At 58.0% G+C, this 12,986-nt stretch overlaps 3 protein-coding genes and 1 pseudogene across 3 annotated transcripts; 3 read left to right on the top strand and 1 right to left on the bottom strand.

Moving 5' to 3' along the window:
• Nucleotides 1-29: 29 nt before the first annotated feature.
• LOC116765015 lies at nucleotides 30-1,538 on the top strand (annotated as a pseudogene).
• Nucleotides 1,539-3,059: 1,521 nt separating this feature from the next.
• On the top strand, nucleotides 3,060-4,967 carry CHCHD10 (coiled-coil-helix-coiled-coil-helix domain containing 10). The gene is given in 5 exon segments (XM_032653925.1): nucleotides 3,060-3,198; nucleotides 3,454-3,508; nucleotides 3,510-3,671; nucleotides 4,489-4,669; nucleotides 4,769-4,967. Coding segments are annotated over 5 exon segments (459 nt in total). The 5' UTR covers nucleotides 3,060-3,157; the 3' UTR covers nucleotides 4,789-4,967.
• Nucleotides 4,968-5,814: 847 nt separating this feature from the next.
• C14H22orf15 (chromosome 14 C22orf15 homolog) lies at nucleotides 5,815-7,270 on the bottom strand. The gene is made up of 6 exons (XM_032654054.1): nucleotides 7,245-7,270; nucleotides 6,869-6,936; nucleotides 6,572-6,658; nucleotides 6,343-6,480; nucleotides 6,034-6,108; nucleotides 5,815-5,954 (listed from the first exon to the last, which is right to left on the bottom strand). The coding sequence occupies exons 1-6, from the start codon at nucleotides 7,268-7,270 to the stop codon at nucleotides 5,815-5,817; spliced, it is 534 nt and encodes a 177-aa protein (XP_032509945.1).
• A 3,748-nt stretch (nucleotides 7,271-11,018) lies between these two features.
• Nucleotides 11,019-12,455, top strand: VPREB3 (V-set pre-B cell surrogate light chain 3). The gene is made up of 2 exons (XM_032602835.1): nucleotides 11,019-11,121; nucleotides 11,869-12,455. The coding sequence occupies exons 1-2, from the start codon at nucleotides 11,073-11,075 to the stop codon at nucleotides 12,183-12,185; spliced, it is 366 nt and encodes a 121-aa protein (XP_032458726.1). The 5' UTR covers nucleotides 11,019-11,072; the 3' UTR covers nucleotides 12,186-12,455.
• The last annotated feature ends 531 nt before the right edge of the window (nucleotides 12,456-12,986 follow it).

The raw sequence follows: 12,986 nt of genomic DNA, 5'->3' as shown, positions 1-12,986 counted from the left end.
CACCAGCTTGCCAGGCAATCCGCTCCATCATGGGCAATGCTGGGGAACCAGGACACAGGCGGTTGGCTCCCGTCCTGGCGGGCGGGGTGCTGAGCTGCCTCAGTGTGAGGCTGTGGGCACCCATCCTGGGCCTAAGATGGGGGGAGATGGTGTGGGGAGGGGGAGGAGAGGGACAACCGGCTGACTCAGCCCTCCCTCCGGGTTCCAGTCCGGGAGCCTTCACAGCCTCTCCAGGGAGGCTCTACAAAGACCCCTAGAGGGCAAGGAGAGGAAAGACAGCAGTGATTTTTACTACCTGGGCTGTTTGCCATCTTTTTCTTTAAGTGATTTACTTTTTTTTTTTTTTTTTTTTTTTTTTTTTTTTTTTTTTTTTTTTTATGCGTTACGCGGGCCTCTCACTGTTGTGGCCTCTCCCGTTGCGGAGGACAGGCTCCGGACGCGCAGGCTCAGCGGCCATGGCCCACGGGCCCAGCCGCTCCGCGGCACGTGGGATCCTCCCAGACCGGGGCACGAACCCGCGTCCCCTGCATCGGCAGGCGGACTCTCAACCACTGCGCCACCAGGGAAGCCCCTAAAGTGATTTACTTTTAAAACTTGAAATGCCTACTTCAGCCTCATTTTAGCCACATTGGTCAAGAAGTTATAGATTTAACGCAGAGCGGTTTGGTCGTTAGTCGGAGGAGCTTCTTCCATTAGTTCGGAGACTGCGGCTCTTCATTGGGCAGCAGGAGCGGCGCGGCTGTCGGAGAAGCGGCGTAGAACTTAGGCATTGGGTGAAAGAAATTGGCCCGAACCAAGCAGACTACTCGTAAGTCCACGGGTGGCAAAGCGCCCCGCAAACAGCTGGCCACTAAAACGGCCAGGAAAAGCGCCCCCTCTACCGGCAGGGTGAAAAAAACCTCATCGCTACAGGCCCGGAACTCTTGCGCTTCGAGAAATCCGTTGTTACCAGAAATCCACCGAGCTTCTGATCGGAAGCTGCCTTTCCAGAGGTTGGTGAGGGAGATCGCCCAGGATTTCAAAACCAACTTGAGGTTCCTGAGTGCCGCCACTGGTGCGCTTCAGGAGGCTAGCGAAGCGTACCTGGTGGGTTTATTTGAAGATACTAATTTGTGTGCCATCCACGCTAAGAGAGTCACCATCATGCCCAAAGACATCCAGTTGGCTCGCCGGATACGGGGAGAGAGAGCTTAAGTGAAGGCAGTTTTTATGGTGTTTTGTAGTAAATTCTGTAAAATACTTTGGTTTAATTTGTGACTTTTTTTGTAAGAAATTGTTTATAATATGTTGCATTTGTACTTAACTCATTCCGTCTTTCACTCAGGATGAATGCAAAAAGTGACTGTTCACAGACCTCAGTGATGTGAGCACTGTTGCCTCAGGAGTGACAAGTTGCTAATATGTAGAAGGGATGGGTGATATTTCTTGCTTCTCATGATGCATGTTTCTGTATGTTAATGACTTGTTGGGTAGCTATTAAGGTACTAGAATTGATAAATGTGTACAGGGTCCTTTTGCAATAAAACTGGTTATGACTTGAAAAAAAAATCATAGATTTGATGAGCTAATTGTATTTTTTTTCCGATACACATGAAAATATAGACAGTAAAATATTTGTGTAAAAAATATATATATATATATTTGTGTAACTACCTAAGTGGTCTTGAGTGCCTCCAGGGGAGCATGGCCTTGCTTTGCGGAACCACAGTCCACCTGTCATGGGAGCTCAAGTAACAACCTCCCACGTTGTAGGCCGCAGTGGAGAGCCATGGTTATAGCAAGCTGGGCTGGTCACAGAGGGCTTCCTGCAGGAGGAGGACCCTGATCAGCCTAGGAGGGCCAGTTTGGCAATGGGAACAAGTGGTCAGTGGCTGCATGAGCAAAGGGGTGGAGGCTGGACCAGGCCTGGCATGTCTATGAGGAGAGAGTAGCACCCTTCACATGCTTCCCTCACCTCCAGGCCAATGGTCGCCCCCACTGCAGAGAGGAGAAAATTTTGGCCCAGGCTCAGATGAGGGTCAGGGGAGGGCCTGCTTCCCAAGGCTGGCTGACAGGACTGGGTGGTTGGGACACAGTAGAGACATGCTGAGCCTGCCAGGCACTGCCCATGTCCCCTCCGTCCCCTTCTGCCCCTTCCTCACAGAGGGGCCTCCTCTCCCACCTGGGACCCCTCCCCCATGATTTTTGCTTGGGCGATTTCATCCTCCCCCACAGTCCAGGTACTGGGAGGATTCCCTCGGGCATAGGGGACAGTGATGAGGGGGTGGTAAAGAGGTCAGGACCTCTCCCCGCTAAGGTAGCAATAAAAGACTATGAAAAACCTCCAGTTCCCGAAGGGTTGGGAAGCGTCCTAAATTCGGCATTGCCCTGCCCCTGGGCCTGGAACCAAGGTGGTAAAATTCGAGGCCACAGGATTCAAACCCGCACAAACACCTCTAGGTTACGGCCTTTGGGAGGGACACGCTGCATAAACGCTGTAGGGGTCTGGCGCTGCATCCGTGGGGCAGGGGGTCGGGTTGGGTGGAGGGCCACGCAGGGGTCCTCGTCGCACCCCAGCGGGGGCTGCCCGCGCCCCGCAGGTGATTTTGCCGGGAAGGAGTCCGAGAGCGGTCCGGACCGCCCCCTGGCGGGGAGCTCTGGGGGCCCGTCACGGAGGGTGGGTGCTTTCTTCCCCTGCCCAGTCCACCCGCGACCCTGAGGCCACGCCGGAGCCAGCGAGCCCGGTCCGATCAGGAGGGGGAGGAGCAGGGGCCGGCCTCCCGGTGCCCCACTTCCCGAGCGCGGGACAGCCCCTAGCTCCACTCCCAGAGCTCCGCGGTGGTCTTTGAAGGGCCAGGCTTCGCTCCTGCGTACGCCCTCCGGCGCCCTGCGACAGCGGCCCGTTGTCCCCAGGGCGCGCATAGCTCGGGCCAGGAGCTGGGAGGGAGTAGGGTCACCGGCAACGGGTGCTGCCTGATGGAGGGGCCGGGTGACCCGCGAGGGTGGCAGCCTGTCCCCGGGTCCCGAGCCTCCGTCCGGGGGCGTGTCCCCGCGGCCCCGCCCCGGCCCCGCCCAGCAGCGCCGGCCGTGACAGCGCCGCCGCACTTCGTCCCCGAACCGGAACAGCAGTCACCGTTGCTGTCTCCGACTCGGTTCAGCCGGTCCCACCGCCGCCACCATGCCCCGGGGGAGCCGCAGCATGGGCGCCCGGCCAGCCAGGTGGGGAGCGGGACGAGGGCCCGCAGGGTGGGGTCCTGGGGAAGCGCGGTCCCCAAGGACGTGACAGCGTGACCTTGGCGGCTGCTGCGCCACTCCTTGGCGGGGAGGGGCGTGGGGCTACCGCAATCAGGCATCTAAGACGGTGGTCGTCCACCCTCCGGGAGGAGGAGAGGGTGCCTCTCCGGAGCTGCGGGCCCCTGGGGCCGCCGGCCTGGAGTCCGGGCCGGGATTAATCCTGCTCCTCCCATCCCGCAGCCGCAGCGCCGCGACCTCTGCCCACCCGCCCGCGCACCCGCCGCCCTCGGCCGTGGACCCCGGCCCCCGCCCCCGTCTGGCCAGCCCGGCTGATGGCGCAGATGGCGACCACGGCCGCCGGAGTGGCCGTGGGTCGGCTGTGGGACACTGTCGTGGGCAGCGCCCTGACCGGAGCCTTGAGCGGGGGGAGCTCAGAGCCCGCCCAGGCTGCTGCCCAAGCAGGTGAGCAAGGGTTCAGGGGAAATGAGGCCGCCCTTCTCTCAAGGCCACTGAGCGGGAGCTGCTGGAACGACAGTCCAGCGAGGAGTGTCCAGGGTGTCCAGAGCTGCCTCGGCCAAGGACTGTACCCAAGAAGGGTCCTATTAGTCGCTCTGCTGTTGGTCTCTGGTCACAGGACGGCTCTCCCTGCCCCTCCCCTGAGGCCAAGGTCCCTAGACCCCGTGGACAGACACCAACCAGCCCTTTAAAGATGGGGAAACTGAGGCCCTTAGGGTCTCAGAGACTGGCCCCAAGGTCACCTAAACCTAGTAGAAGGGAGGGATGTTGAAGTTCCTGAGTCCGTGCTCTCTCTCCCAGGTAGCCCCTTCCTGTAGCCCCTGCACCCAAGGGTGAAGGGTAGCCAGTGACTCTGGGTCTGTTCCCTGCTGGCCTGTCCCCACTGGGCACCCCACCAGTCCTGAACCAAATTCTGGCTTAGTGGTGGGGTCAGGGGTAATGAGGATCAGTGTTGCTGAGCAGGAAGGTGCTAGAACTTGTGGGGGTGGGGATCATACTCTAGCAGAGCACTGGGCTGTTTCTAGAACCTTCTCTCACCTCCCACCCCACCTGCCAGCATACCTGTTATGAGGCAGCTGGGAATGCTGTCTGTACCAGCACCAACAGGGTTGGCTTTGAGAGGGCTGTGGGCTCACCCTGTTTCAGGGATGGAGCAGCTGAGGCTAAACAGGGCAGGCTGGGCCTGGCAGGGCTGGGGGCGTTAGGAGGGGCAGCTGGCACCCCCAGCTCTGGAGTCCTCTTCTGGGTGCCAACCCCAAGCTGACCTTGCTGCTTCCTGTGCTGTAACCTCAGGCCCCGGCCCGCGCTGCCCCGCAGCCCCAGCAGATGGGGCCCTGCGCCTATGAGATCAGGCAGTTCCTGGACTGCTCCACCACTCAGAGCGACCTGACCCTGTGCGAGGGCTTCAGCGAGGCCCTGAAGCAGTGCAAGTACAACCACGGTGAGCTGGGAGGCCCTGACCCCTGCTGAGGCGGGAGCGGTGGTCTCTCCTCCTGTACCTTCGGCCTGACCTCCACCTGTGCCGGCCCTCCCTCTGCAGGTCTGATCTCCCTGCCCTGAAGAGACCGGTGCAGATTCAGGGGCCAGCCCTGCAGCCACCTTCACACCTTCACCGACAGCAAGACCATGACATCAGATTGTACCCACATAGCTGAGACTGGGAGTGAGGAGAGGGTTTCTCACCCCACAGATGATCCAAGACGAAAATGTGCAATTAAAAGAGTTTATGTTAGATCCTAGCCTGCTGTGTCACTCTCATTGGACTTTCTGCGGGTGGGGGAGGATGAATGGATGTCCCACTGTGGAGTGGGATGCTTCACCTTCAAGCTGGTGTCCTGGGTGGGGAGGGTGACCTTGTAATCCTGTGTAATCTGACAGCCTCGGGCAGTCCAGACTGGGTGGTGAGGCATTAGCAGGTGACCGACCATAAGCCTCAAGGGCGTCTGACTCCTTGGGGGCTGGAATCCCTGGAGGAGCGTGCTGTCTCCTCTCAGGGACCCCTGCCCCTCCACCCTTCTCATCTCTGCCTCTGGATCCCTTTCTCCGCACCCACATCTTAGGGGCCCCGTGGTGGCCTCACGTTCTGTCAGTGACCTTGCAATTTCCCAGAAATTCCAGATTCTGCAAGAGGAATACTGCTGGGCCTTTGCACCTGATCACACCAGGCAGAGGTCACGGCCAAACCCCCTTGGATCTGAGTCCAGCTCGGCCACATGGCCGTGATGTGCCAGGTCACGGGGCCTGCCGGAACAGAGGTGCTGGCCCTTCAAACGCCATCACACACTCTGTGCTGCTGCCTTCACCGAGTTCATTCAGCAGCTCTGCACTGAGCACCTACGGTGTGCCAGGCCCTATTCCACATCTCCCTGCCCTTGTGCAGGCACTTAGCCTCCAGCAGTATGGTGGGGACCTGTCCTCTGGATATAGTGTCTTCCATCGTGTGGGTATATGTGTGTCTCTGAGGGGGTTGGCACTTGGGGTCCACCTCCCATCACACACATCTGTCCCCTGGGAAGGGTCCCATATCTGGGTATGAGCATCCCCCCAGGGATCCATGTCTCCTCCTTACCTGGCTCTCGGCCCCAGCTAGTGGGTCCCAGACAGCAGGAAGCCCACCCTTCGGGGCCGTGAAGGAGGGCCTTGCTGCTGGTGGCCACGCAGAGTGCCGGCACGCCTTCTCCAGCCATCGCCCAGGGGGGGAAGGCCCGACAGCCAGCGCAGCTCCTCTGGAAGGCCCAAGAAGCCCTGCCTGTGGGGGACTGGTGGGAAGGCACATCCTCCCCCTGGGGCTCTCCTGTGACACACCTGCCAGCTCTGGACACCACTCATCCAGGCTCTCCAGGAAGGACTCATAGCAGGTGGGGGCCCTGCCCTCACCCTCTGCGGAGGGAAGAAGGCTGATTCCTGGCTGGCCTGGTGGTCCACACCCCCCACCTCTCATTCTGGACCTGTTTGCTGGCCCACAGTGGGGTCAGGACAGGGCATTGGATGGGAAGTTCAGGGCTAGGTCCTGGCCAAAGCAGGGGCTCGGCAGGGCTTGGGTGGTCTGTGGCTGCTCTTCCCCATCTTATATTCCAACATAGCTGCACAGGGGGAATCTGGGGCCCCACTTACTGATGATCAGCACTAGGACATAGATCCCACGCTCCTGCAGCAGGGGGCTGCCCATGGAGGGCGCCAGGGAAGGCCCCTCCTCCAGCCCCTCAGCCAGGTTCACCAGGTGCCCATCCTCAGCCAGGAGGGCTATGGTCACTGGGGGAGCAGAGAGGGAGGCAGGGCAGGGCTGGAATCCCTACCTGGGGGCCCTCAGAGGTTCTCCCAGCACCCCTCCCTGCCCCCTCACCATCTGGGGGCACCTGCCCCCTCTGCCTCAGGTGGGTGATGAGGATCACCAGGCTGCACCAGGGGTTCACCAGCTCCCAGCAGCCAGCTGTGGGGGAGAAGCAGAGGTGAACGAATGGCACCCTCTACTCTCCCCAAACTGGGACCCTCTGCCTCCCTCCCGTCTCTTCCCTACAGAGCAGGGAATGGGGCTATGAGATTAGGAACGTACCCCCCTTCCATCTCCCAAGATGTCGGTGACCGGGGTGCACAACTTCTGTCTTTCTCACGCGACCCTCCCCTCCCACTTCAGCCCCACCTCCGGCACCTGACAGCCCCTCACCCCCTACCCCGCACCAGCCCCGTCTCCACCAGAAGGTCAGGAATCTGCAGCTGGGGCTAGAGCTTTAGGTGCCTCATGCCCCCTGAAGCTGGAGGACCACTGACCAGCTAAGGGATGGAGCAGTTTGAACATTTGCTCCACGGCAGCGTCTTGGTGGCTGCGTGGCCCGTGCGCTCCTAGAGGAGCCCACGTGCATTTCCCAGGACCCAGCCGGGATTTCCCCTCAAGGGACTCTCCGCGGACGCTCCCATCCCTTCCCATGTGTACCCCTTCCCCACGCCGCCTCCCCACTCTCCCTCAAGGCAGAGGGAATGTACCCCCACCAGTCTTCGGGACAGGGGACCCCACTTACCCTCCAGACGTCACCGTGATAAACATGGCTGCAAGGGGGAGGAGACAGATGTGGGGGCTTTGATCCCCCAACCTCCAACTTCCTGACTAAGGAAGGAGCTGGGGCTGAGATCTACCCCATGTGGCGCCCTGCGGGAGATGTGTGTGTCGGGGATGGGGGAGTGATGGGTGGGTGGGTGGGTCCAAGTGCAGCTCCCCACTCAGCCGCCCTTGGGGCTGGGCTCCACCAGCCCAGGGGGTCCTTGCAGCTAGTCCAGGAGGCTTGGCCTCCTCTTCCTCCCACTAGCTAGATCAGAGTACAGAGAAGACTCAGGTCCTCCCAGCTTCCAAGCTGGTCTCCATGGGAGTGGGAGCTGCCAAGAGGTCTAGGCAGGAAATGCTTTCCCCCCAGTATCCCGGTAACGGGCTCTGGGGAGGGTCCGGACATTCCCTGACGCAGGGCTCTAGTGGGGGCTGGAGTCTCAGCGCCCAGGGATGTCCAGAGACCACATCCCCTCACCAGTAGAGACAGAGCGTCCAGGCTGAAAGCAGGGGAGATTCCTGGGGGTGGGGTGCTGGCGTGGCTGTAGCAGAAGCAGGATCCTCACCAACCTCACAGGCTCCCTATCAACTCAAGGCCCCCTGCCCTGGGCTCACTCCCAGCCTCCCTCTCTTCTGTCCTTGTTTCTTTCCTTTCTTAGTCAAGTTTATTGAGTTATGGTTTACTGACAGTAAAATTCACTTTTGAGTGAACAAAACACTTTTGAGTGTTTTCCAGTTGTGACAAGTCTCACAGAACCACCACCAGTCTGGATACACAACATTTCCATCACTCTCCCAAATTCCTTCATGCCCCTTTGTGGTCACCCCAACCCCTGGCAAGCGCTGCAGTGTTCCCTGCCCCCACCTCTTCCAGACTGTCACGTCACAGAGAGGGAAGCAGCAGACGGTGCAGAGCCTTTCAGGTGCGGCTGCTTTCACTTAGCTCCATGCGTGCAGGATTCACCGGGGTCGTCAACCGGTGTCGATGGGTCCTTCCTTTCATCACCCGGGAGGGTCCCACTGCCTGGAGGTGCTACGGTCTGTGGATCCACTCACCTGCTGCTGTTTGGATTGTTTCCCGTTTTGGGTGATTATGAGTAAAGCCAGTACAGACACTCACCAGCAGGTCTCTGGGTGAAGAGACGTTTCCATTTCTCTACTGTAAACCTCAGCAAGAGGGATTGCTGGGTCCTCTGGGGAGAGTATGTTTAACTTTGTAAGAAACTGCCATTGTTTTCCAGCGTGGGCAGCGTTTGCATTGCCCCTCTTTCCGGCTGGTTGTGGTTGGGCCTCTGGACTCATGGCGGGTCAGGATACTTCCTTCTTAGCTGCCCTGCCACTGCTCCCCGGTGATTACACTATTCATCCACCCTCTGCAGGCAGAGCTCAAGGCAGGAGGCAGGAGGAGGCCCAGATCCTCCCCGCAGCTCATCAGCATCACTCTGCCTCTGACAGGACTTGCCTCAGTGCTCACACCTGTAAAGCAGTGAGAGGCACCGCTCACGGCACCACTCGCACCGCTCACAGCACCACAGGCAAGTTAGCGTGAGGACGGAACGCAATTAAGCCTTTTGAGTGCTACCTGGGTGCTCAGCCTGCAGCAGGCGCTCAGAGGCAGCACTGGGGAAAGCCCTGGGGCAGCGTTTCCCAAACTTACAGGCAGGGCATTTTCTTCCAAAATCTGGGGACCCGTGTCCTGCAGAACACAGCCCAGGAGTGGCTGCAGCCAGATTCTGGAAGGAATGGAACTCCCGGCCTGAACCCTCAGCTCCAATGACCACCCCTCTCTTTTCCGAGGGGTTTGTCTTTAGTGCCACTGAGGAGGGATCTTTTGTCTTGAGTGTCATGGAGGTGCTCTAAGGAGGTGTTAGGACTGCAGTGGGACCCACAGTGGGAGCTTTGTAACCTTCCCAAGCGAGCTCTCAAGGCTACAAAGTAACGAGAGCACACCGCTTTAACTTGGTTTATTATTTTTTAGGTATTTGGTAAGGCCAGCAGATCAGGAGATGATCGCCATTGAGAAGCTGGTTTGTTACAGTTCCCAAGTGGAGGAGGCATGACACCCCATGGTGCGGGAGGCCACATGGGAAAGCACCAGGGCTGGTCAGGAGGCAGAGAGAGAGGGGGAACTCTGGGCGGGAGCCTCTATTGTGGTTTCTGAGGGAAGGAACAGTGAGGTGGGGTGAGCAGGCTCAGGGTTGGCTGTTTGGAATAACTTCATGCTCTGGGGCACAGGAACCGTCCCTGGTTGTCTGGTACTTGCCCTGGGTGACAAGGCAGGAGGGCAGTGGCCCAATGAGAGAGCCCCGTAGGGGAGGTGGTCAGGGGAGTGTGGACTCAGGAATGGTTGGTTTGCATTTGAAAAGTGTGTTACTGTCTCTAGGAACTGGCTGACCCTGGGAGGGCCAGTCCCTCCAAGGTCAGCAAGGCCCCAGATGTCAAAGCATCAGGATAGAGAATATAAAAGGCATGATTAATACACACAAAGTCCTATCTATGTTTTTCTTTTTTTTTTTTTTTTTTTGGCTGCCACATGCAGCTTGTGGGATCTCAGTTCCCTTACCAGGGGTTGAACCCAGGCCACGCAATGAAAGCCCAGAATCCTAACCACTAGGCAACCAAGGAACTCCCACAAAGTCCTATCTTTGCATCTTCACAACACTTGGGCTGGCACAATGCTCGTCTTTTGTTTCCAGATGAGGAAACTGAGGCACAGAGAGGGGAACTTGGCTGAAGTTGTGCAGTCAAGAGGAGGAGGATCTGGGATTCAGGTTTGAATCCCAACGCGGGTTGAATCCCAACCAAAGTCAGCTCCCCTCGGTTTGGCAAACTCTCTTGCCCACAACAGGAGTGCAGATAGGCACAACCATGTCGGGAACCCTGGCGGTATCTACTAAAACTAAACAGAAAGGGGACTTCCCTGGCGGTCCAGTGGTTAGGACTCTGCGCTTCCACTGCAGGGAGCACGGGTTCGATCCCTGGTTGGGGAACTAAGATCCCGCATGCTGCGTGGTGCGATGCGGCCAAAAAAACCACAACACTAAACGGAAACGTTCCCTGTCCTGGGTGTCTGCCCAGCAGAAACCAGAGCTCAGGTGCACCAACGACACAGGCAGGAATGCTCGCAGCAGTTCTCCTTGAAATAGCCAAAGATGAAAGCACCCGAATGGCTAGTAACAGGAGATGGATAAACTAACTGTGGCTATCCACACAGTGGCTTACACACAGCTGTGACAACAAATTAAACATTGCTGCACACACGGATGACTCATAATGTTTAACAAAAGAAGCAGAAACAAAAGAGGACACACTATCTCTCCATTTATAGCTGACGTTCTACAGCAAAACTGATCAACCGCAGAGTCGCACTTGGTTACTGTTGGGGCTAAGAGGGCGTTACTGGCAGGGGAGGCGAATGAGGGAGCCTTCTGGGGTGATGGAAATGTTCTAAATCTTGGTCTGGGTAGAGGCTGCAGGGACATATATATAAAATCATTGAGCCATACATGTAAGATTTGTGCCCTTGACCGTATGAGTTATACCTCAGTGAAGAGCAGCCACCTGCTCTAACTGCACATGTGGATTTCTGGGCTTCTGTTCTCAAGAAGGCCCTGTGGGGCCGGGATGCTGACGTTTAGGAAGATAAGGTCTGGCTGCTGGGCCCCAGCACCACCCTCCCACCGTGTCAGTGGGCTGATTTGCATGCCCTGTCGTGGTCCAGCAGCCTCCCCAGTGTGCCCTGAAGCACCTGGAGCACACCCAGCGCAAGCCCAACAAGCGACTCCCACCTGCCTCCCTGCCTCTGGCCATGGCCTGTCAGCATCTGGCCCTCCTTCTGACTGGGGTCCTCCTAGCAGGTGAGCCCTCCCTGGGCCTTGCTCACCCAGGGGTGGAGTGGGAGACAGCACACTGGCTCTGGAAGCCCCCTGTAAGGAGGCAAATCCATGTGGTCAGTGGGGAAGGTTTTGGAAGGGTCCTTGAGATGGAGAAGAGAACTGGCCACAGGCGGCCCTGCCCCAGACTTGAGGCAAGTCACTTCTCTGTGTGGGCCTCAGTTTCCCCATTTATGAATGACCAGATTGCTAGGGTCCCTTTGGACTCTGACTCTTGGGGGTCTCAGAGACTCATCACCTTTTGAGTTTTTCAGAGGGGAAGCTGGTGTGGGCTGGTTCATACCCCACAGGGCCTCAGGGACAAGCTAACCCTGAGGAGGTCTTCAGCAGCCAGTGGCCGGAGGCTGAGCCAATGGGTAGTAACAGCCCCGGAGGCTTCTTGGGGGTCATCAGTCTGTAGCCAGGGTTTGGATAAGCCAGTGTGACCAAAGTGATAGGGGTCTGCAGGGCAAGGGATGAGGGTGGGCAGCCCAGAGACCACCAGCACACCCTCTGAACTCTAGATCCTTAGCTGAACATGGCTCCTTGGGAACAAGACACTAATGGGGGCTTAGGGGTCGCCAGCTCTGTGCCCCACCCAGTGACGATCCCATGGCACTGGGCTGTGAGCTTTTGGGAGAGGATTCTCCTGGGAGTCTGACCAAGACTTTGTGGGGCAGGGGCAGGAAGGAAGGGGCCCAGGCAAGACCTGAGTGTGTCTGTCTCTCTCAGCCTCCCAGCCAACCCTCACCCAGCCGGACACACTGCTGGTCTTCCCAGGCCAAGTGGCCCAACTCTCCTGCATGCTCAGCCCCCGCCATGCCACCGTCAGGGACTACGGCGTGTCTTGGTATCAGCAGCGGGCAGGCAGTGCCCCCCGCTTTCTCCTCCACTACCGCTCAGAGGAGGACAACCACCACCCCCCTGACATCCCTGACCGCTTCTCGGCAGCCACGGATGCAGCCCATAATGCCTGCATCCTGACCATCAGCCCCGTGCAGCCTGAAGATGCTGCAGATTATTACTGCTCCGTGGGCTACATACCCTAGGGGTGGGGTGTGGGATGAGTGCCTTCTGTCTGCCTCCCACTTATGCTCCTGACCTTGGGACCCTCCCTTTCTTTGAGCCTTGATTTTCCTCCTTTGTAAAATGGGTTAATAATCAACATGTCAACAATAACTATTCGGAGCGCCATGAGATCCTGGCTGAAAAAGTGACTGTGAGACGCAAGAGGGAAGAGATATGGGAACATATGTATAACTGATTCACTTCATTATAAAGCAGAAACTAACACACCATTGTAAAGCAATTATACCCCAATAAAGATGTTAAAAAAAAAAAAGCTCAATAAAAAAAAGAAAAACAAAAAAGAAAAAGTGACTGTGGTTGGTCTGGGTCTGGGAGTGTGGGGGTAGGGACTCTGGGGATTTTTGCAGAAGGGGAAGCACCTGAGACCCTTGGGTGGGGCCCCACCTCCCTACCAGCCCCCAGGGGGCTCAGAATGGTGGCTCTTGCCTTCCTGTGACTGGAGGAGCTGGAGTGAGAGAAAAAATAACCAGCCCTTGCTGGTCCCAGCTCTGCATGGCTGGTTGTGGTCCAACACACACAGGGTCAGTGGACTGGGTCCCTAGGAGACCCTGCCTACTCCTGGATGGGGCTAGGAGGCACCTGAGGGCCAGGACGGAAGGTGCTGAAGACAGGTGGGCAGATGGCAGGGGGAGAATGGGCAGCAGCCATCCTTGGGTAGAGGGGCAAGTCTTGCCACCAGAAGCAGAAGTGAGCTCTGGGAGGGGGGTCGGGGGCTGAAGAACACATCCCGCTTCCCTCCAGGTTCCCCTAAGAGGCGCCAC

This window comes from Phocoena sinus, chromosome 14, assembly GCF_008692025.1.
Source record: "Phocoena sinus isolate mPhoSin1 chromosome 14, mPhoSin1.pri, whole genome shotgun sequence".
NCBI classification, from domain to species: Eukaryota; Metazoa; Chordata; class Mammalia; order Artiodactyla; family Phocoenidae; genus Phocoena; species Phocoena sinus.
Note: the sequence above shows the minus strand (reverse complement) of the source record. Positions and strands in the feature narration are given on the sequence as shown.

Coding starts and splice junctions, on each gene's coding strand:
- C14H22orf15 (XM_032654054.1), bottom strand. CDS start 7,270: ATGTTTATCACGGTGACGTCTGGAGG. Junction 6,109..6,342: donor TGTCCTAGTGCTGATCATCA/GTAAGTGGGGCC, acceptor TTCCCTCCGCAG/AGGGTGAGGGCAGGGCCCCC. Junction 5,955..6,033: donor GTGGTGTCCAGAGCTGGCAG/GTGTGTCACAGG, acceptor TGGGCCTTCCAG/AGGAGCTGCGCTGGCTGTCG.
- VPREB3 (XM_032602835.1), top strand. CDS start 11,073: ATGGCCTGTCAGCATCTGGCCCTCCTTCTGACTGGGGTCCTCCTAGCA. Junction 11,122..11,868: donor GACTGGGGTCCTCCTAGCAG/GTGAGCCCTCCC, acceptor TGTCTCTCTCAG/CCTCCCAGCCAACCCTCACC.